This window comes from Sebastes umbrosus, chromosome 10, assembly GCF_015220745.1.
Source record: "Sebastes umbrosus isolate fSebUmb1 chromosome 10, fSebUmb1.pri, whole genome shotgun sequence".
Lineage (NCBI taxonomy): Eukaryota > Metazoa > Chordata > Actinopteri > Perciformes > Sebastidae > Sebastes > Sebastes umbrosus.
The window spans coordinates 6,733,153-6,756,687 of NC_051278.1; the positions used below are offsets into that span (position 1 = coordinate 6,733,153).

The window sequence follows — 23,535 nt, forward strand, 5'->3', positions numbered from 1 at the left end:
GCCAAAGCTGAGCAGCTTACTGTAAGTCCAACACAGGTTTTGTTGGTCAATGTATTTTTCTTTGGATAATACAACTACAGCGCCACCCTTATCCACTGGACGAATACTGATGTCTTTATTATTAGAAAGTTCATTCAAGGCTAAGTGCTCTTTGTTAGATAAATACTGTAGGATTTGGAAGTGAAAGGGTTAGCAAGGGCCTATTTTTATTATTTTTAGTTATCCTGTAACACGGTCACACATCAGAACATTTACCAGTATGGCATATTATTATTCACCATAAATGCTTTGAATGAGTGAACGGTTATATGGATGCCGTTCTACCGGGGGGTATTTTATCACTATGATACATCTTCAGATACAGAGAAATGACGACTGGTGGTAGAAAATACACTTACTCTAGTGTACTTCTATTCCACTTGTTACATATTAGAAGGAAATACTGTTTACTGCACTACATTTGATACCTTTGGTTACTTTGCAGATTAATAATACAACTAATAAACCAAACTAATAAAGATCTGAGTGCCTGTTGATTACACCACCTGATACAGGCTACTTCTACTGTAAAGTTGGGCTCAGTCTGCAGTGGCAGGTTCCTATAAGTGCCAGTAGGGGGCACTATAAGACTATTGGTAACTGGTAAACAGACATTCAAGTATGATGTAAAATACAGGTGGGACACAGTGAGATATATACAGTATAATGTAAGGCTGTAGATTTCTCCTAATTTACCAAAAGTCAGCATTATATAATGCCTCATTTGCATATTTAAAGATAACATTTCAGAAAACTTGCAATACAAAAACAATCTCTTAATGTAAGAAATCAACTGGGGAAGTTTCATGGTGATATGTGATGTGGTGATTTGTGATTAATTAATGTAATTCCATGTGCAAGTTGCCAAATCTTCCATTTGTACCACATTATCCAAAGGTCTAGGACAGGGGTCAGCAACCTTTACTATCAAAAGAACCATTTTAGGCAAAAAAAACAAAAAACAAAATCTGTCTGGAGCCGCAAAACATTTGATCATTGTGATGAAGGTAACACAGTTTATAGTCTAAGTTTATAGTGTATAAGTCTAATGCAGTGAGGGCAAAAGAGACAATGTACTACGGAGTATTAGGGACTTTTTTTGGACTGCATTTTCATTTATGGAGAGTTTAATAACCCTTTTAATAATAACGTCAATTTTGATGATTGATTGATTGTCAAAAGTAATTTATCAAGCAAAATTACAAAATGATCTGGCTGCCACTTCACAAATGTGGAGATTTTACTACTTTTCTATCACTGTAAATTGAATATGTTTTAGTTTTTGACTGCTGGTTGTATAAAACAAGAGACAGTTGAAGGCGTCACCTTCGACTTCGACTCTTGGAAGTATGAAGATTGACATCTATGGTTACTGTCTAAATTGTTCAGGTTTTAAAGAAAATCATGAAATCCCCTAATTTTAGAAAATATTTTTATATCAATATTTACAATAATGCACAAAGCTTGATGAAAATGAATTTAAAAATATGTATTTATTTATATATACGAATGTAATTAAAATGTTGCGGTAAGGACATTTAGTATAAGAACAAAGTGATACAAAACATAAAAAATAAACATGTTACAGATTAAAATCTTAACGACTAAATGCAATTGTGTGTACGTCTTTACATGTAGACCTTTTGGAAACTGGTCAGAAAATGTTGAAATATTGGTAATTTAATTACATTCACTTCTGGTGATTAAATCAGCCTTTTCTTTGGTATGGTTTCTTATCAGATATAATCAAAGCTGCTTCACTTGCATCATCAATCTGAGAATCATATTGACTTATTTATACTGCAAAAGACTCACTGAGAATATCATATAACTGTTAATATAAGTTTAGTTTTCTCTGATGGTTAAAATTCATAGATATTGTTATACGGATCGTATAGCGACATACATCACAGAACGGAAAAGCACTGCTGCGGCTGAGGCTGCTGTGTCTGCTGATGAGTATGTGTTGCTTCATAAGAGAAGTTTCAAAGAACGCTCTGTGGCAAATTCAAGATTCAAGATTCAAGATGGTTATTGTCACGCCGGTTATACAAGTACAATCGTGTGAAATGCTTTTTGCTGGGAAGCTCCATTAAAAATAATGTTATATTACAATTATAAAAGGAAATACTTTGTACAAGGCTTATTAAGAACATACAGTAGATACATATGTGTAGACTTTTTGGAAACTGGTCAGAAGATGCTGAAATGTTGGTAGTTTGATTACATTCACTTCTGGTGATTAAATCAGCCTTTTCTTTGGTATGGTTTCTTATCAGATATATTCAAAGCTGATTCACTCGCATCATCAATCTAAGAATCATATTGACTTATTTACACTGCAAAAGACTAGTTAACCATCGATGAAGCACACAGCTGACTGCTAAAAAATACACAACAAATGTACATGTTTGTACATGTCATGTATGCAGAAATAGAAGTCTGAGGACTATTTGAGCTCCTCAACTTCATGCAGTTTCTTTGGCGTCTAACTTTGGGTCTTCTGGGTTAGCCTGAAGTGGTTCGTTCTCAGATGGATTAGTTGCACTGTCACTAGGAGGAGAAGTTGGCTGTCCATTTCCATGTACAGGATCAGTGTTGCTGATTCCTTACTTCTTGAAGGGGCCTATCTTCTTTATCCATGCCACAACCAAACCCCCAAAAAAAACCACAATTACGAATGCACCAACTCCCCCAACTACAGCAGCACTGTTGTCTGACTTAACTTCCTTGTAGAGCGGGTTGGGTTCTGGGTCACTTTCTTCCCGGCTGACTGGGTTCTCCGTCCTGCAGGTGAAGGTTTTCACTCCTGAGTCATCAATGCTGGTGATGTTGATGTCCTTCCCAGACACCTCCCACTCTCCAGCTCCCTTCTTCCAGCTGTAGCTGACTGGTTCAGCCCCAGTGGTGTCTGAGTCACAGGAGAACTTACAACTCTTAGACTCAAAAGTAAATATTCTCAGCACTACTTTGGGCTTCTGGACCTTCTTGATCAATTTAGCTTGATATCTCTCACTCTGGACTCTGTCGTTGATCTCCACTGAATACACACCCTCGTCCTCTTTGCTCATGTTGTTGATGATCAGCTGTCCAGTCTCTTTGGTGAGGTTTGCTCGTCCTTCAATTCTGAGGTTATAACTCTTATCTTCCACCCACTCGGCCAGCAGATTATCGTTGAATATCCACACGATGATGTTGATGTGATCCGGAAGAGGAGGCCTCACTTTTAATGTTAGATCTCCGCCATCCGTGAAATACACCGTAGTTACGGTATCCTCGGTTACAGCGACGTTCAGCACCGCCAACAACAGCACACAAAACCCAGTCTGTTTACCCATCATGTCCACGGTTCAATACACGACAGGGAGAATATCAATCTTAATAGTCAGTAAGAAACGACGGGTCTTTTTTAGCTCGCCACCCTTCAGCAGTGCGTTCACACCCTTACTTCCTGCCTTCTGCTCTGGCTGTTGAAGCAAGAAACAGATGTCACCATGAAAGACGAGGACCAAAGTCCATGGAAATGAGGCTGGGTCTCAAGGGAGAAGATGCGTGATGCAGAGCACCTGATGCTGGTGCGCCCTGAGCATAAAAGCCCCAATCAAGCGTTGCTCTGGTCTCTCTCTCTCCTTCACCTGGACTCATCCCTGCCAGAACCTGCCGGGCTGACTTTGTTTGGCTTTTCTTTAGTTTTCACTCACAACACATCACACTCAGATACCTGCACAAAAGAGCAGTTGCTCTTGATTGCTGAGCATTATTCAGTGGTTGTTGGAGGAGACAAGCGCATTAAAGAAAATATTAAAGAGTCTATCAAATCTAAATTAATCGAAATAGGAATTATGCCCGGAGATGAAGAGAAGTCTCCTCCAAGTCCTACTGCTGTGTCCTTTCAGACTCAGGGACTAACTTTTGAGCAACAGAAGGAGATTCTGATGCTGCAGCTTGAACATGACAGAATGAAACATGAATTGGAAGTTAAAAAGCAAATCGAAGTAGAGCGAATCCGTCAGTACGGAGACCCCCTAGACCATAGACCTCCCTAGACCCCCTATATCCCCTATACCCCTAGACCCCCTAGACCCCTAGATCCCCAATACCCCTAGACCCCCTACCCCCTAGACCCGTAGACCCTAGACCTCCCTAGACCCCCCTAGACCCCTAGACCCCCTAGATCCCCTAGACCCCTAGACCCCCTAGACCCCTAGCACCCTTAGACCTCCCTAGACCCCTAGACCCCCTATACCCCTAGACCCCCTAGCACCCTTAGACCCCTAGACCCCTAGCACCCTTAGACCCCTAGACCCCTAAGACCCCCTATATCCCCTATACCCCTAGATCCCCAATACCCCTAGACCCCCTACCCCCTAGATCCCCTAGACCCCTAGACCCTAGACCTCCCTAGACCCCCTAGACTCCTAGACCCCCCTAGACCCCTAGACCCCCTAGATCCCCTAGACCCCTAGACCCCCTAGACCCCTAGCACCCTTAGACCCCCTAGACCCCCTATACCCTTAGACCCCTTACCCCCTAGACCCCCTAGATCCCCTAGACCCCCAATACCCCTAGACCCCCTACTCCCTAGACCCCTATATCCCCTAGACCAGGGGTTCTCAACCTTTTGCAACTGAAGGCCCACTTGTGATTGTCAAAACATTTCCGAGGACCACCTTCCCAAATAAATGAGTAAAAAACCTAACATGTTTATAGAACAGATAATAAACTGGGCTGTAGAGATGAGTTATGCCACTGTCAGCTGTAATGACCAAAATACATATTCTGCTTCCCCTCAGTGAGACACTTGGGCTTGCCTTTATTCCTTCCAGAAGTTGGCATTCGATGTCATCACTCATGTCAGTAGTTCTTCTGCTCACGGTGTCACTGGAGAGGGGTATTGACTGCATTTTGGTTGCAGCGGCTTCCCCCAGTAACTCTCGGCACATATCCACAGTGTGGCAAAATAAGCTCCTCTGCAATCGTAAAGGGTTTCTTGCTACGAGCTATACGAGCAGCAACCATATAGCCAGCTTTCAAAGTGGCTTTTGACTGAGTTGTTAATGTTGTGATGACTTTCTGTTGTGCCTGAAGCCCGTCCCTTTTCCTTAGGAAATATTCGTTTGGCTTCTCGACGCATCCTGGGTGCTTTGTGTTTAAGTGTCTCTGGAGCTTCGATGGTTTTAGCGCCTCATTTGACAACATTTCACCACATTCAACACATGGTGCCTTGGGCTCAGCATCACTGCCTGCCATTACCAATCCAAATGTAATGTATTCAGGGTCATATTTATTCACCACACGCTTTGGAGCTTTTACTGGCGCAGGGTTGTCTCCCACATCACTTTTTCGCTTTAAAAAGCGATTCATTTTGTCTCACTGCATCCGAGAACGTTAGCTAACTAACAGTGGCAAACACGTTTGTCTCTACCTGATGATGTCTGGTGTTTTTACACAAGGCCTATTGAAGGAGTTTGGGTCACACTTAATCATCGCGTCTTCGGGGTACCGCACATGCGCAGTAATATCTGCTCTGCACTCGCCGAAATTGAGCCGATCGCAACGCACGACCGCAGCTCCAGTTACACTGCGCATGTGTTATACCCAATACAAGACCCGTGTCCGCCCGTGTCTCAGCCTCCTTCAATAGGCTTTGGTTTTACGGCAGCTGGCATCTTACCTCCTTTAGGTTTTACCTGTTCACTTTGCTAAATAATAATAAAAAATAATCTAGTACCACTGCCTCCGCGGCCCACTAGATGGCGCTCTGAGGCCCACCGGTGGGCCGCGGCCCACTGGTTGAGAATGGCTGTCCTAGACCCCTAGACCTCTCTAGACCCCTAGACCCCCTAGACCCCTAGACCTCTCTAGACCCCTAGACCCCCTAGACCCCTAGACCCCCTAGATCCCTAGACCCCTATACCCCCTAGACAAGGAAATGGGACCGGAGTCACACATCAGTGGTGTCCTCAATAAAGGATGGTAGTCTTCTTACCAAAGGTTTAATAAAGGAATCAATATATTTAGAAGTCGGTTCTGTGAGAGTACCATTACCTGATATAACAGAACGGCCAGGAGGGTTATCTTTAGGCCCCTTGTGCACTTTGGGGAGTAGGTAAAAAGCAGCAATAACAGGGTGTTCAACCGTTAGAAAACCAAATCCATCATCATTTCAATAGAACATCATGTGTTCTTTTACAGTTTTTCTCATTCGCTTTGGCTCAATTCTCAAATGAGAATTATTTTATTTTTTTCAAAACAATGAGCTCAAATCTCTAAACAATTAGTTTGTCGTTCACAACAGATTCAAATTTTTCATTCATTCAAGCAAATTGCACATAAAGTACAAAAGAGTCAGTAGAATAACCACTTGCACATGGATCAAAACTGATGAGTTGTTTCTCAGTGAAATTGTCGTCTTCTTATCAACTTCTAAACAATCTTTCATCGTTTGAGCCGTCACATGCAAAACGATCCATTCAATTATCAAAATCTGTCAGACATGCTTGTATATTCCATAAATATCTATGACGAGGAGGTACAGTTTGTTGTTTTTGAACTGAACTACTGCAGTTTTTGTTCATTGTTGCAGGGTTGTTGTTGTTGTTGTTGTTGTTGTTGTTGTTGTTGTTGTTGTTGTTGTTGTTGTTGTTGTTTTTTGGCATGGATGTCATTTTGTGGCAAAATTTCTGTTCAACACATTGCTACATGAATAAATTTACTGTATACATACAAATGTGCATATCCTTTTTCTGAGTAACTCTTACATTTATATATATTTATATTATTTGTATTTGACCTACTGTTCAAATGGGAATCTGAAAAGCTCAGTGCGATACACATCCAGCTAGACAAAACTGACTTTCTTGTATTGTACAGTATAAGCAGTCAGTGTCAATAAAAAGTAGAACAAAACAGAGATTTGTAAATAAAGAAACTTTTCCAGGGTTGACTGTCATGGGAAAAATCATCTACACATTTTGACCAGGACGGCTCACACGATGACAAAATGACTTTTCATTTTGGTGGCTAATTTACTGAAACAATAACAAGGTTTAGGAGCATGAATGAAGTGTTTTGGGTGAGTTACTATCTTTTGCAAACATGCAATAGAGTTGTAATGTCCCATGAAGCAGTTGTGAAGGCTGCACTTTCAGTTTAGAGAAAGTTAAGACTGTTTTGAGAAATGAGCCAAAGCTGAGCAGCTTACTGTAAGTCCAACACAGGTTTTGCTGTTCAATGTATTTTTCTTTGGATAATACAACTACAGCGCCACCCTTATCCACTGGACGAATACTGATGTCTTTATTATTAGAAAGTTCATTCAAGGCTAAGTGCTCTTTGTTAGATAAATACTGTAGTATTTGGAAGTGAAAGGGTTAGCAAGGGCCTATTTTTATTATTTTTAGTTAGCCTGTAACACGGTCACACATCAGAACATTTACCAGTATGGCATATTATTATTCACCATAAATGCTTTGAATGAGTGAACGGTTATATGGATGCCGTTCTACCTTCAGATACAGAGAAATGACGACCGGTGGTAGAAAATACACTTACTCTAGTGTACTTAAGTAAATTTTTAAAGTACTTGTACTTAGTACTTCTATTCCACTTGTTACATCTTAGAGGGAATTTTTTACTGCACTAAATTTTGATACCTTTGGTTACTTTGCAGATTAATAATACAAAATATAAACCAAACTAATAAAGATCTGAGTGCCTGTTGATTACACCACCTGATACAGGCTACTTCTACTGTAAAGTTGGGCTCAGTCTGCAGTGGCAGGTTCCTATAAGTGCCAGTAGGGGGCACTATAAGACTATTGGTAACTTGTAAACAGACATTCAAGTATGATATAAAATACAGGTGGGACACAGTGAGATGTATACAGTATAATTTAACGCTGTAGATTTCTCCTAAATTCACCAAAAGTCAGCATTATATAATGCCTCATTTGCATATGTAAAGATAACATTTCAGAAAACTTGCAATACAAAAACAATCTCTTAATGTAAGTAATCAACTGGGGAAGTTTCATGGTGATATGTTAGTTTAAAAAAACCTATTCACCTGTAGTGTATTGCAAAATGTATAGACCTTTACAATACATATCTTTGAAGGCCAAAATGAGCAACAACCCTTTATGTTTTTATTTATTTATTTAATTTTTGCATGTTTCGGTGTATGTATTATGGTTTTATTATTATTTTAATTGTATGTGTGTGCATGTATGTACATATATATATATATATATATATATGCATATGTGGGTGTATGTATGTATATATATATATATATATTTCTTTTTTACGATTTATTTATTATTACTATTATTATTGTTATTTGTTTTATCTATTTATTTCTTTATTTTTCCTTCTTTGTGATTACTTAATGTAATTCCATGTGCAAGTTGCCAAATCTTCCATGTGTACCACATTATCCAAAGGTCAAGGGCAGGGGTCAACAACTTATACTATCAAAAGAGCCATTTTAGGCAAAACAAACAACAACAAAAAATCTGTCTGGAGCCGCAAAACATTTGATCATTGTGATGAAGGTAACACAGTTTATAGTCTAAATATATAGTATATAAGTCTAATGCAGTGAGGGACAAAGAGACAATGTACTACGGAGTATTAGGGCCACATTGAGGGAAAAACATCTGAGATATCCAGAATAAAGTCATAACTTTAGGAGAATAAAATTAAATAACACGTAAAATTACTACTTTGTAATATTATGACTTTGTTCTTGAAATCTCTAATTTTTTTTCCCTCAATGTGGCCCTAATACTGCGTCGTACCATAGACCTACAACAATGATAAATAATAATGAAAATGTAAACAAAACAGTTATTCATTTCCATGTTTATAAATCCACAGGGAGCCACTGGAGAGGAGCTGAAGAGCCTCATGTGGCTCCAGAGCTGCAGGTTGCTGACCCCTGGTCTACGATAATATAGTTCCAAATATGTAAATTAGTTCCTTTATAGTTTTGCCGTTGTGCTATACCTTTTGTAAATAATAAAACAACAAATATAAATGTTTAACATAAAAACAATCCCAGATCAAATGTACACTAAAGTGTGTCCACATACCTTTGGCTACATAGTGTAGGTTCTCCTTTTTTGGTTTAGTTCCTATGGAGCCCCCCTAGACCCCTAGGATACAGTTTTTATTATCTCGTTCCCTCGAGTTACTTCCTAGAGCACTTCTTCCAATCATTCCTGACTGTCCACACGTTGCTGATGTACAGAGCCCCCCTAGATGATGTACTTCGGTAAAGTTGGAAAGATATTGACAGATTCAAACTTCCTGGATCAATAACTCATAACCAAAACGTTGTTAAAACACAAACAACGGCTCTTTCTAACCGTAGTGAGTTAGACAACGAGCTAAAACCTCATTTTAATCAACACATAACACATAATATTGGTCCCTGTGTGCAGCTGGCTGAGAGACCAGAGGTCAGGGACCGTCTACAAAGTGCAACGCCGAGAAGAGAAAAATATTCATTAACTTCAGTATTATACAGTGTAGTACCACCAAAATTACTTCACACATCTTTTTTTGGACTGCATTTTAATTTATGGAGAGTTTAATAACCCTTTTAATAATAACATCAATTTTGATAATTGATTGATTGTCAGAAGTAATTTATCAAGCAAAAATTAAAAAATGATCTGGCTGCCACTTCACAAATGTGGAGATTTTACTACTTTTCTATCACTGTAAATTGAATATGTTTTAGTTTTTGACTGCTGTTGTATAAAACAAGAGACAGTTGAAGGCGTCACCTTCGACTTTGACTCTTGGAAGTATGAAGATTGACATCTATGGTTACTGTCTAAATTGTTCAGGTTTTTATTTTTAGACAATATTTTTATATCAATATTTACAATAATGCACAAAGCTTGATGAAAATGAATTAAAAATATGTATTTATTTATATATATGAATGTTATTGAAATGTTGCGGTAAGGACATTTAGTATAAGAACAAAGTGATACAAAACATAAAAAATAAACATGTTACAGATTAAAATCTTAACGACTAAATACAATTGTGTGTACGTCTTTATATGTAGACCTTTTTGGAAACTGGTCAGAAGATGCTGAAATGTTAGTAATTTAATTACATTCACTTCTGGTGATTAAATCAGCCTTTTCTTTGGTATGGTTTCTTATCAGATATATTCAAAGCTGCTTCACTCACATTATCAATATGTCTGATTGACTTATTTACATCCTCAGGCACACTGCAAAGACTCACTGAGAATATCATATATCTGTTAATATAAGTTTAGTTTTCTCTGATGGTTAACATTCATAGAGATTGTTTTTTTTTTATTTAGGAGGGTCAAAAGTGATTTTAGTTGCAGAAACACCCACATACATACATACATAAATACATATATAAACACACAGGTGGCTGTTTAGAAAAAAAAAAAAAATACAATAATGTTTTCATGCTGTTCTAAAAAACAACTTTGTTGTCATGAAAATCCCTCTGCTGCAAGTAACAGTCAATGATGCACACAGCTGACTGCTAAAAAATACACAAAAATGAACATGTTTGTACATGTCATGTATGCAGAAATAGAAGTCTGAGGACCTTTTGAGCTCCTCAACTTCATGCAGTTTCTTTGGCGTCTGACTTTGTGTCTTGAGGGTTATCCTGAAGTGGTATGTTCTCATATATTGCACTGTCACTAGGATGAGCAGAAGGCTGTACATCTCCTTTTCCATATGCAGGATCAGTGGGTTATCGTATTGGGTCGAAGGGGCCTGTCTTCCTTATCCATGCCACAACCAAACCAACCACAGGCGCAACCACAGTTAAGACGAGCAAAACACCTAAAACTCCCCCAATTGCAGCACTGTAGTCTGGCTTAAGCTCCTTGTAGAGCGGGTCACTTTCTTCCCGGCTGACTGGGTTCTCCATCCTGCAGGTGAAGGTCTTCACACCTGTGTCATACTTTCTGGTGATGTTGATGTCCTTCCCAGACACCTTCCACTCTCCATCTCCCTTCTTCCAGCTGTAGGTGATGGGTTCAGCCTCAGTTATGTTTGAGTCACAGGAGAACTTACAACTCGCATACCTAAATCCTTCAGTACATATTCTCACCACTACTTTGGGCTTCTGGATCTTCTTGATCAATTTAGCTCGATATCTCTCACTCTGGACTCTGTCGTTGATCTCCACTGAATACACACCCTCGTCCTCTTTGCTCATCTTGTTGATGATCAGCTGTCCAGTCTCTGTGGTGAGGTTTGCTCGTCCTTTAAGTCTGAGGTATAAACTCTCATCTTCCACCCACTCAGCCAGCAGATTATCGTTGAATAACCACACGATGTAGTTGATGTGATCCGGAAGAGGAGGCCTCACTTTTAACGTTAGATCTCCACCATCCGTGAAGTACACCGTAGTTACAGTATCCTCGGTTACAGCGACGTTCAGCACCGACAACAGCACACACAACCCGGTCAGTTTCCCCATCATGTCCACGGATCAATACACTACGGGGAGAATATCAATCTTAATAGTCAGCAAAAACGACTCGTTTTTAGCTCGCTGCCCTTCCTTACTTCTGCTCTGGCTGTTGAGGAAGCGGTAACAAAGTCCAAGGTCCATAGAAAGGAGGCTGGGTCACGCGTCATCAACGCGTCATATCTCCGGGGGGGTGGTATAGTGTGACAGCCTCACTACTGAGATGTCAGTGTGGATTTGCCATTTATTCTTCCCCTGTGTCCTTGAAGGTATCAAGGGAGAAGATGCCTGATGCAGAGCACCTGATGCTGGTGCGCCCTGAGCATAAGAGCCCCAATCAAGCGTTGCTCTGGTCTCTCTCTCTCCTTCACCTGGACTCATCCCTGCCAGAACCTGCCGGGCTGACTTTGTTTGGCTTTTCTTTAGTTTTCACTCACAACACATCACACTCAGATACCTGCACAAAAGAGCAGTTGCTCTTGATTGCTGAGCATTATTCAGTGGTTGTTGGAGGAGACAAGCGCAATAAAGAAAATATTAAAGAGTCTATAAAATCTAAATTAATCAAAATAGGAATTATGCCCGGAGATGAAGAGAAGTCTCCTCCAAGTCCTACTGCTGTGTCCTTTCAGACTCAGGGACTAACTTTTGAGCAACAGAAGGAGATTCTGATGTTGCAGCTTGAACATGACAAAATGAAACATGAATTGGAAGTTAAAAAGCAAATCGAAGTAGAGAGAATCCGTCAGTAAGGAGACCCCCTAGACCATAGACCTCCCTAGACCCCTAGACCCCATAGACCCCTAGACCCCTAGACCCTTAGAACCCCTAGACCCGTAGACCCCTAGACCCCCTAGACCCCCTACCCCCTAGACCCCTAGACCCCTAAATCCCCTAGACCCCTAGACCCCTAGATCCCCTAGACCCCTATACCCCTATACCCTCTACCCCCTAGACCCCTAGACCCCTAGATCCCCTAGACCCCTAGACCCCCTAGACCCCTAGACCCGTATATCCCCTAGACCCTTAGACCCCCTACCCCCTAGACCCCCTATATCCCCTAGAACCCTAGACCCCCTAGATCCCCTAGACCCCTAGACCCCCTAGGCCCCCTAGACCCCCTAGACCGCCTAGACCGCCTAGACCCCTAAACCCCCTAGTCCCCTTGACCCCTAGACCCCCTAGACCGCCTAGACCCCTAGACCTCCTAGTCCCCTAGACCTCTAGACCGCCTAGACCGCCTAGACCCCTATACCCCCTAGTCCCCTAAACCCCTAGACCCCCTAGACCGCCTAGACCCCTAGACCCCCTAGACCCCTAGACCCCCTAGTCCCCTAGACCCCTAGACCCCCTAGTCCCCTAGACCCCTAGACCCCCTAGACCGCCTAGACCGCCTAGACCCCTAGACCCCCTAGACCCCTACACCCCCTAGTCCCCTAGACCCCTAAACCCCTAGACCCCCTAGACAAGGAAATGGGACCGGAGTCACACATCAGTGGTGTGCTCAATAAAGGATGGTAGTTTTCTTACCAAAGGTTTAATAAAGGAATCAATATATTTAGAAGTGGGTTCTGTGAGAGTACCATTACCTGATATAATAGAACGGCCAGGAGGGTTATCTTTAGGCCCCTTGTGCACTTTGGGGAGTAGGTAAAAAGCAGCAATAACAGGGTGTTCAACCGTCAGAAAACCAAATTCATCATCATTTCAATAGAACATCATGTGTTCTTATACAGTTTTTCTCATTCGCTTTGGCTCAATTCTCAAATGAGAATTATTTTTTTCAAAACAATGAGCTCAAATCTCTAAACAATTAGTTTGTCGTTGATAACAGATTCAAATGTTTCATTCATTCAAGCAAACTGCAGGTAAAGTACAAAAGAGTCAGTACAATAACCACTTGCACATGGATCAAAACTGATGAGTTGTTTCTCAGTGAAATTGTCGTCTTCTTATCAACTTCTAAACAATCTTTCATCGTTTGAGCCGTCACATGCAAAATGATCCATTCAATTATCAAAATCTGTCAGACATGCATGTATATTCCATAAATATCTATGACGAGGAGGTACAGTTTGTTGTTTTTGAACTGAACTACTGCAGTTTTTTTCATTGTTGCAGGGTTGTTGTTGTTGTTGTTGTTGTTGTTGTTGTTTTTTGGCATGGGTGTGAATTTGTGGCAACATTTCTGTTCAACACATTGCTGCACAAATAAATTGACTGTATACATACAAATGTGCATATCCTTTTTCTGTGTAACTCTTACATTTATATACATTTATATTATTTGTATTTGACCTACTGTCTACACATTCAACTAGACAAAACTGACATTCTTGTATCGTACAGTATAAGCAGTCAGTGTCAATAAAAAGTAGAACAAAACAGAGATTTGTATATAAAAAACTTTTCCAGGGTTGACTGTCATGGGAAAAATCATCTACACATTTTGACCAGGACGGCTCACACGATGACAAAATTACTTTTCATTTTGGTGGCCAATTTACTGAAACAATAACAAGGTTTAGGAGCATGAATGAAGTGTTTTGGGTGAGTTACTACCTTTTGCAGACATGCAATAGAGTTGTAATGTCCCATGAAGCAGTTGTGAAGGCTGCACTTTCAGTTTAGAGAAAGTTAAGACTGTTTTGAGAAATGAGCCAAAGCTGAGCAGCTTACTGTAAGTCCAACACAGGTTTTGCTGTTCAATGTATTTTTCTTTGGATAATACAACTACAGCGCCACCCTTATCCACTGGACGAATACTGATGTCTTTATTATTAGAAAGTTCATTCCAGGCTAAGTGCTCTTTGTTAGATAAATACTGTAGGATTTGGAAGTGAAAGGGTTAGCAAGGGCCTATTTTTATTATTATTAGTTAGCCTGTAACACGGTCACACATCAGAACATTTACCAGTATGGCATATTATTATTCACCATAAATGCTTTGAATGAGTGAACGGTTATATGGATGCCGTTCTACCGGGGGGTATTTTATCACTATGATCTATCTTCAGATACAGAGAAATGACGACTGGTGGTAGAAAATACACTTACTCTAGTGTACTTCTATTCCACTTGTTACATATTAGAAGGAAATACTGTTTACTGCACTACATTTGATACCTTTGGTTACTTTGCAGATTAATAATACAACATATAAACCAAACTAATAAAGATCTGAGTGCCTGTTGATTACACCACCTGATACAGGCTACTTCTACTGTAAAGTTGGGCTCAGTCTGCAGTGGCAGGTTCCTATAAGTGCCAGTAGGGGGCACTATAAGACTATTGGTAACTTGTAAACAGACATTCAAGTATGATGTAAAATACAGGTGGGACACAGTGAGATGTTTACAGTATAATGTAACGCTGTAGATTTCTCCTAATTTACCAAAAGTCAGCATTATATAATGCCTCATTTGCATATTTAAAGATAACATTTCAGAAAACTTGCAATAGAAAAAAAATCTCTTAATGTAAGAAATCAACTGGGGAAGTTTCATGGTGATATGTGATGTGGTGATTTGTGATCACTTAATGTAATTACATGTGCAAGTTGCCAAATCTTCCATGTGTACCACATTACCCAAAGGTCTAGGACAGGGGTCACCAACCTTTACTATCAAAAGAGCCATTTAAGGCAAAAAAACAACAACAAAAATCTGTCTGGAGCCGCAAAACATTTGATCATTGTGATGAAGGTAACACAGTTTATAGTCTAAGTTTATAGTATATAAGTCTAATGCAGTGAGGGCCAAAGAGACAATGTACTACGGAGTATTAGGGACTTTTTTTTGGACTGCATTATCATTTATGGAGAGTTTAATAACCCTTTTAATAATAACGTCAATTTTGATAATTGATTGATTGTTAGAAGTAATTTATCAAGCAAAAATTACAAAATTGGCTGCAACTTCACAAATGTGGAGATTTTACTACTTTTCTATCACTGTAAATTGAATATGTTTTAGTTTTTGACTGCTGGTTGTATAAAACAAGAGACAGTTGAAGGCGTCACCTTCGACTTTGACTCTTGGAAGTATGAAGATTGACATCTATGGTTACTGTCTAAATTGTTCAGGTTGTTATTTTTAGAAAATATCTTTATATCAATATTTACAATAATGCACAAAGCTTGATGAAAATGAATTCAAAAATATGTATTTATTTATATATACGAATGTTATTGAAATGTTGCGGTAAGGACATTTAGTATAAGAACAAAGTGATACAAAACATAAAAAATAAACATGTTACAGATTAAAATCTTAACGACTAAATACAATTGTGTGTACGTCTTTATATGTAGACCTTTTTGGAAACTGGTCAGAAGATGCTGAAATGTTGGTAATTTAATTACATTCACTTCTGGTGATTAAATCAGCCTTTTCTTTGGTATGGTTTCTTATCAGATATATTCAAAGCTGCTTCACTCGCATCATCAATATGTCTGATTGACTTATTTACATCCTCAGGCACACTGCAAAGACTCACTGAGAATATCATATATCTGTTAATATAAGTTTAGTTTTCTCTGATGGTTAAAATCCATAGAGATTGTTTTTTTTTTTTAATTTAGGAGAGTCAAAAGGGATTTTAGTTGCAGAAACACCCACATACATACATACATATATAAACACACAGGTGGCTGTTTAAAAAATAAATAAATAAATAAATAACAAAATATAATCATGTTTTCATGCTGTTCTAAAAAACAACTTTGTTGTCATGAAAATCCCTCTGCTGCAGGTAACAGTCGATGATGCACACAGCTCACTGCTAAAAAATACACAAAAATGTACATGTTTGTACATGTCATGTATGCAGAAATAGAAGTCTGAGGACCTTTTGAGCTACTAAACTTCATGCAGTTTCTTTGGCGTCTGACTTTGTGTCTTAGGGGTTATCTTGAAGTGGTATGTGTAACGTTCTCATATATTGCACTGTCACTAGGATGAGCAGAAAGCTGTACATCTCCATTTTCATGTGCAGGATCAGTGATGTTGGTGTCTCGATTCTTGAAGGGGCATATCTTCTTTTTACATGCCACAACCAAACCAACCACAACCAAAATTCCCAAAGCACCAAAAAGTCCCCCAACTGCACGACCAACGACGCTGGGCTCCTTGTAGAGCGGGTTGGGTTCTGGGTCACTTTCTTCCCGGCTGACTAGGTTCTCCATCCTGCAGGTGAAGTCATTCGCACCGGAGTCATACTCTCTGATGGTGATGTCCTTCTCCAACACCTTCCACTCTCCATCTCCCTTCTTCCAGCTGTAGGTGATGGGTTCAGCCCCAATGGTGTTTGCATCACAGGAGAACCTACAACTATCAGACTCAGCTTTACAAATCAATTTTCTCACCACTACTTTGGGCTTCTGGACCTTCCTGATGAGTGTAGCTTGATAGCTCTCACTCTTGGCTCCCTTGTTGATCAGGACTGAATACACACCCTCGTCGGATATATTCATCTTGTTGATGATCAGCTGTCCAGTCTCTATGGTGAGGGTTGCTCGGCCTTTAATTCTGGGGTAATAACCCAGAGGAAAATAATCTTCCACCCACTTGGCCAGCAGATTACCGTTGAACTTCCACAGGATGTCGTTGATGTGTCCCGGAAAAGTAGGCCTCACTTTTAACGTTAGATCTCCGCCATCAGTGAAGTAGACCATAGTTACGGTATCCTCGGTTACAGCGACGTTCAGCACCAACAACAGCACACACAACCCGGTCAGTTTCCCCATCATGTCCACGGATCAATACACCACTGGAAAGATATCGAGCTTCATAGTCAGTAAGAAACAGACGGTTCTATTTTCGCCCCACATCCTTAAGCAGTGCGTTCACACCCTTCCTTCTGCTGGCTGTTGAGGAAACAAAAGCAGAAGTCACTTTGACAGACTGTAGGACCAAAGTTCATGGGAAGGAGGCTGGGTCACGCGCCATCAACGCGTCATATCTCCGGGTGGTATAGTGTGACAGCCTCACTACTGAGATGCCAGTGTGGATCTGCCATTTATTCCTTCACTGTGTCCTTGAAGGTATCAAGGGAGAAGATGCGTGATGCAGAGCACCTGATGCTGGTGCGCCCTGAGCATAAAAGCCCCAATCAAGCGTTGCTCTGGTCTCTCTCTCTCCTTCACCTGGACTCATCCCTGCCAGAACCTGCCGGGCTGACTTTGTTTGTCTTTTCTTTAGTTTTCACTCACAACACATCACACTCAGATACCTGCATAAAAGAGCAGTTGCTCTTGATTGCTCAAAGGTGGCTGCTGAGCTGTAGCTGTGTCCAGATCTCCCCTTACCCCCCTGACTCCTTCCAATGCAATCGGAGTAATTGTTGGTGATTCTCAAAACCGGATCAGTGGTTTAAAGTTGCAACAGCTCTACAAAACCTTTCTGAAGTGAAACTTTGTTAGCTCATGCCGCAGGGAAGCAAAACAAACACGCAGCAACCTGATAGAAGCTGCACTGGAGAAACCTTTTTCCAAGGCTGAGTTCATCTCCAAGGAGAGACTTACTTGCCTTGAGCAACGTGTTGATGCCCTACAGTCAGACATGTTGTCACTCAGGGAAGAAACCAGTGTACTACAGGCAGACCATGCAACCATGCACAGAAAAGGTACAGCGCACATCGAAATGACTGTCAAAATCACTAACGGCAGTAGAAGTAAAGTTAGCGGACCTTGAAGATCGCAGCAGGAGAAACAACATCTGCGTTCATGAGCTTTCTGAGGGAAAAGAGGGCTTTAATGCCAAACAATACCTCACCACTCAGTTAGTCACATTGTTTTGATTTTCAGTTTCTGGTCAGGTGACCAAGACTATCGCTTGCTGATTGGATGATCTGTGTGACGTCACTACATGACGGTGGCCGCTAAGTGCCAGAAGAGATACACCAAGTTTTTGGCGTTTTGAATTACAAGGATATTTTTAGGTAGAAGGGGATTCTCAGTTTGCATGTTTTATTATTCTATGTTCATATTGGGACTACGGGGAGGACGGGACTCTGTGACTGTTCTTTCACAATAATTCACAGACAATTGGGATGCAAATTAATCACACATTTTTTGATCTGTTCAAAATGTACCTTAAAGGCAGATTTGTCAAGTATTTAACATCAACATGGGAGAGGGCATGCCAGCTTTTCCTCGCCAAAATTTAGTATGGAGCTTTATTTAGCGTCCTTCCCGACAAGCTAGTGTGACATGGCATGTTTTCTCGTTTCATATGATGCCAGTATCTTAATAATATCTTAATAACAGTAAAAAGCCTTTATTGTTGTGGCTAATTTATTAAAAAAGCCAAAACCAATTTTCATTCACATATCTTGAGGTCAAAGGTCAAGGGACCCCTTTGAAAATGGCCATGCCATTTTTCCTCACCAAAATTCAGCGTAAGTTTGAAGCGTTATTTATCCTCCTTCGCAACATGTTATATGACATGGTTGGCACCAATAGATTGTAGGTTTTCTAGTTTCATATGATACTAGTATCTTCACTCTAGCTTTAAAATTGAGCCCGCTACAACCTAAAAATCACAAGTTGCGTTAACATGAGGTTCAAGGTTCAATCTTGAAACTTGAAAACAACTGCCTGGAAAATAATCTGACCACAAGGTCCAAATTTCCATTGATTCAAAACATATTCCTTTTTCCCACAAACCCCCCAAAAACACATGCATAATTTGGAGAAAAACAGGAGCCCATAGTGTACCACCATCTTTTAAATATATATTTCATTCATGAACAAAAAAACATTATTGTGAATGACCCAGTCTGTCAATTTCAGTAGGAAATCAGAGGAGTGTGTGGAGTTCCCTCTGTCTGAAAGGTTAAAGCAAGTAGCCCCTCCTGGTGGTCAATATTTGTATATCAACTTTCTAAATCCTTGGTGACAAGGAAATGGGACCAGATATCAGTCAAAGTGGCAATCCTATTCAATACATCAGTGGTGTGCTCAATAAAGGATGGTAGTTTTCTTACCAAAGGTTTAATAAAGGAATCAATATATTTAGAAGTGGGTTCTGTGAGAGTACCATTACCTGATATAATAGAACGGCCAGGAGGGTTATCTTTAGGCCCCTTGTGCACTTTGGGGAGTAGGTAAAAAGCAGCAATAACAGGGTGTTCAACTGTTAGAAAACCAAATTCATCATCATTTCAATAGAACATCATGTGTTCTTTTACAGTTTTTCTCATTCGCTTTGGCTCAATTCTCAAATGAGAATTATTTTTTTCAAAACAATGAGCTCAAATCTCTGAACAATTAGTTTGTCGTTCACAACAGATTCAAATTTTTCATTCATTCGAGCAAATCATAGCAAAAGATCAAAACTGATGAGTTGATTCTCAGTGAAAGATGAGCAACAACCCTTATGTTTTTATTTATTTATTTTATTTTTGCATGTTTCGGTGTATGTATTATGGTTTTATTATTATTTTAAATGTATGTGTGTGCATTTATGTACACATATATATACCTATATATATAGGTATATATATATACCTGTATATATATATATATATACATATGCATATGTGGGTGTATGTATGTATATATATATATATATATATACATATATTTATTTATTTTTTACGATTTATTTATTATTACTATTATTATTGTTATTTCTTTTATCTATTTATTTATCCTTCTTTGTGATTACTTAATGTAATTCCATGTGCAAGTTGCCAAATCTTCCATGTATACCACATTATCCAAAGGTCAAGGGCAGGGGTCAGCAACCTTTACTATCAAAAGAGCCATTTTAGGCAAAACGAACAACAACAAAAAATCTGTCTGGAGCCGCAAAACATTTGATCATTGTGATGAAGGTAACACAGTTAATAGTATAAGTTTATAGTATATAAGTCTAATGCAGTGAGGGCCAAAGAGACAATGTACTACGGAGTATTAGGGTCACATTGAGGGAAAAACATCTGAGATTTACAGAATAAAGTCATAATATTACAAGAATAAAGTCATAGCTTTACGAGAAAAAAGTCATAATATTAAGAGAATAAAGTCATAACTTTACGAGAAAAAAATTAAATAACACGTAAAATTACTACTTTATAATATTATGACTTTATTCTCGTAATATTATGACTTTATTCTTGAAATCTCAGATTTTTGTTTTTCCTCAATGTGGCCCTAATACTCCGTCGTACCATAGACCTTCAACAATGATAAATAATAATGAAAATATAAACAAAAAACAGTTATTCATTTCCATGTTTATAAATCCACAGGGAGCCACTGGAGAGGAGCTGAAGAGCCTCATGTGGCTCCAGAGCTGCAGGTTGCTGACCCCTGGTCTAGGATAATATAGTTCCAAATATGTAAATTAGTTCCTTTATAGTTTTGCCGTTGTGCTATACCTTTTGTAAATAATAAAACAACAAATAGAAATGTTTAACATAAAAACAGTCCCAGATCAAATGTACACTAAAGTGTGTCCACATACCTTTGGCTACATAGTGTAGTTTCTCCTTTTTTGGTTTAGTTCCTACGGAGCCCCCCTAAACCCCTAGAAGAAAGTTTTTAGTATCTCGTTCCCTCGAGTTACTTCCTAGAGCACTTCATCCAATCATTCCTGACCGTCCACACATTGCTGATCTACAGAGACCCCTAGATGATGTACTTCGGTAAAGTTGGAAAGATATTGACAGATTCAAACTTCCTGGATCAATAACTCATAACCAAAACGTTGTTAAAACACAAACAACGGCTCTTTCTAACCGTAGTGAGGTAGACAACGAGCTACAACCTCATTTTAATCAACACATAACACATAATGTTGGTCTCTATGTGCAGCTGGCTGAGAGACCAGAGGTCAGGGACCGTCTACAAAGTGCAACGCCGAAAAGAGAAAAATATTCATTAACTTCAGTATTATACAGTGTAGTACCACCAACATCACTTCACACATCTTTTTTTTGGACTGCATTATCATTTATGGAGAGTTTAATAACCCTTTAAATAATAACGTCAATTTTGATAATTGATTGTCAAAAGTAATTTATCAAGCAAAAATTCCCAAATGATCTGGCTGCCACTTCACAAATGTGGAGATTTTACTACTTTTCTATCACTGTAAATTGAATATGTTTTAGTTTTTGACTGCTGGTTGTATAAAACAAGAGACAGTTGAAGGCGTCACCTTCGACTTTGACTCTTGGAAGTATGAAGATTGACATCTATGGTTACTGTCTAAATTGTTCAGGTTGTTATTTTTAGAAAATATCTTTATATCAATATTTACAATAATGCACAAAGCTTGATGAAAATGAATTTAAAAATATTTATTTATTTATATATATGAATGTTATTGAAATGTTGCGGTAAGGACATTTAGTATAAGAACAAAGTGATACAAAACATAAAAAATAAACATTTTACAGATTAAAATCTTAACGACTAAATGCAATTGTGTGTACGTCTTTACATGTAGACTTTTTGGAAACTGGTCAGAAAATGCTGAAATGTTGGTAATTTAATTACATTCACTTCTGGTGATTAAATCAGCCTTTTCTTTGGTATGGTTTCTTATCAGATATATTCAAAGCTGCTTCACTCACATTATCAATATGTCTGATTGACTTATTTACATCCTCAGGCACACTGCAAAGACTCACTGAGAATATCATATATCTGTTAATATAAGTTTAGTTTTCTCTGATGGTTAAAATCCATAGAGATTGTTTTGTTTTTTTTTATTTAGGAGAGTCAAAAGTGATTTTAGTTGCAGAAACACCCACATACATACATACATACATACATATATAAACACACAGGTGGCTGTTTAAAATAAAATAAAAAATAAAAAATACAATTAATTTGTTCTAAAAAACAACTTTGTTGTTATGAAAATCCCTCTGCTGCAGGTAACAGTCAATGATGCACACAGCTGACTGCTAAAAAACACACAAAAAAATTACATGTTTGTACATGTCATGTATGCAGAAATAGAAGTCTGAGGACTATTTGAGCTCCTCAACTTCATGCAGTTTCTTTGGCGTCTGACTTTGTGTCTTGTGGGTTATCCTGAAGTGGTATGGTCTCAGCTGGATTAGGTGAACTGTCACTAGGAGGAGAAGTTGGCTGTCCATTTCCACGTGCAGGATCAGTGATGTTGGTTCTTCGATTCTTGAAGGGGAATATCTTCTTTTCCCATGCCACAATCAAACCATACAGAATCAGAGCCAGAGCCACAGCGCCAGCCACAATCAGAACATTGATGGCAACAACAGTGTGGTATGAAATAAGCTTTTTGTAGAGCGGGTCACTTTCTTCCCGGCTGACTGGGTTCTCCATCCTGCAGGTGAAGGTCTTCCCACCTGAGTCATGCTTGTTGGTGATGGTGATGTCCTTCCCAGACACCTCCCACTCTCCATCTCCCTTCTTCCAGCTGTAGGTGATGGGTTCAGCCTCGGTGGTGTTTGAGTCACAGGAGAACCTACAACTATCAGAATAAGGTTCACAAGTCAATGTCCTCAGCACTACTTTGGGCTTCTGGACCTTCTTGATCAATTTAGCTCGATAGCTCTCACTCTGGACTCTGTCGTTGATCTCCACTGAATACACACCCTCGTCCTCTTTGCTCATCTTGTTGATGATCAGCTGTCCAGTCTCTGTGGTGAGGTTTGCTCGTCCTTTAAGTCTGAGGTAATAACTCTTATCTTCCACCCACTCAGCCAGCAGATTATCGTTGAATAACCACACGATGTTGTTGATGTGATCCGGAAAAGCAGGCCTCACTTTTAACGTTAGATCTCCACCATCCGTGAAGTAGACCATAGTTACAGTATCCTCGGTTACAGCGACGTTCAGCACCAACAGCAGCACACACAACCCGGTCAGTTTCCCCATCATGTCCACGGATCAATACACCACGGGGAGGATATCAATCTTAATAGTCAGTAAGAAACGACGGTTCTTGTTTAACTCGCCGCCCTTCAGCAGTGCGTTCACATCCTTCCTTCCTGCCTTCTGCTGGCTGTTGA

At 39.5% G+C, this 23,535-nt stretch overlaps 3 protein-coding genes across 3 annotated transcripts in view; all 3 read right to left on the reverse strand.

Moving 5' to 3' along the window:
• The window catches only part of LOC119495396, a 7,036-nt gene extending 3,215 nt beyond the window's left edge, over positions 1–3,821 (reverse strand). The window contains exon 1 of the mRNA XM_037781797.1: positions 3,024–3,821. Within this exon, the coding sequence (XP_037637725.1) occupies positions 3,024–3,380 (357 nt within the window). The 5' untranslated portion in view covers positions 3,381–3,821. The remainder of the gene's footprint in view (positions 1–3,023) is intronic.
• The window catches only part of LOC119495397 (SLAM family member 9-like), a 21,530-nt gene extending 3,215 nt beyond the window's left edge, over positions 1–18,315 (reverse strand). Inside the window, exons 1-2 of the mRNA XM_037781798.1 lie at positions 17,047–18,315; positions 10,824–11,318 (exon numbers count right to left, since the gene is read on the reverse strand). Of these exons, the coding sequence (XP_037637726.1) occupies positions 10,824–11,318; positions 17,047–17,275 (724 nt within the window). The 5' untranslated portion in view covers positions 17,276–18,315. The remainder of the gene's footprint in view (positions 1–10,823; positions 11,319–17,046) is intronic.
• A 3,504-nt stretch (positions 18,316–21,819) lies between these two features.
• LOC119495389 (SLAM family member 9-like) lies at positions 21,820–23,535 on the reverse strand. The gene has a single exon (XM_037781785.1). It carries the CDS (start codon positions 23,402–23,404, stop codon positions 22,532–22,534), a length of 873 nt encoding a protein of 290 aa, XP_037637713.1. The 5' UTR covers positions 23,405–23,535; the 3' UTR covers positions 21,820–22,531.

Bases quoted from the DNA above. Each gene is read 5' to 3' on its own strand.
- LOC119495389 (XM_037781785.1), bottom strand. From the start codon at position 23,404: ATGATGGGGAAACTGACCGGGTTGTGTGTGCTGCTGTTGGTGCTGAAC.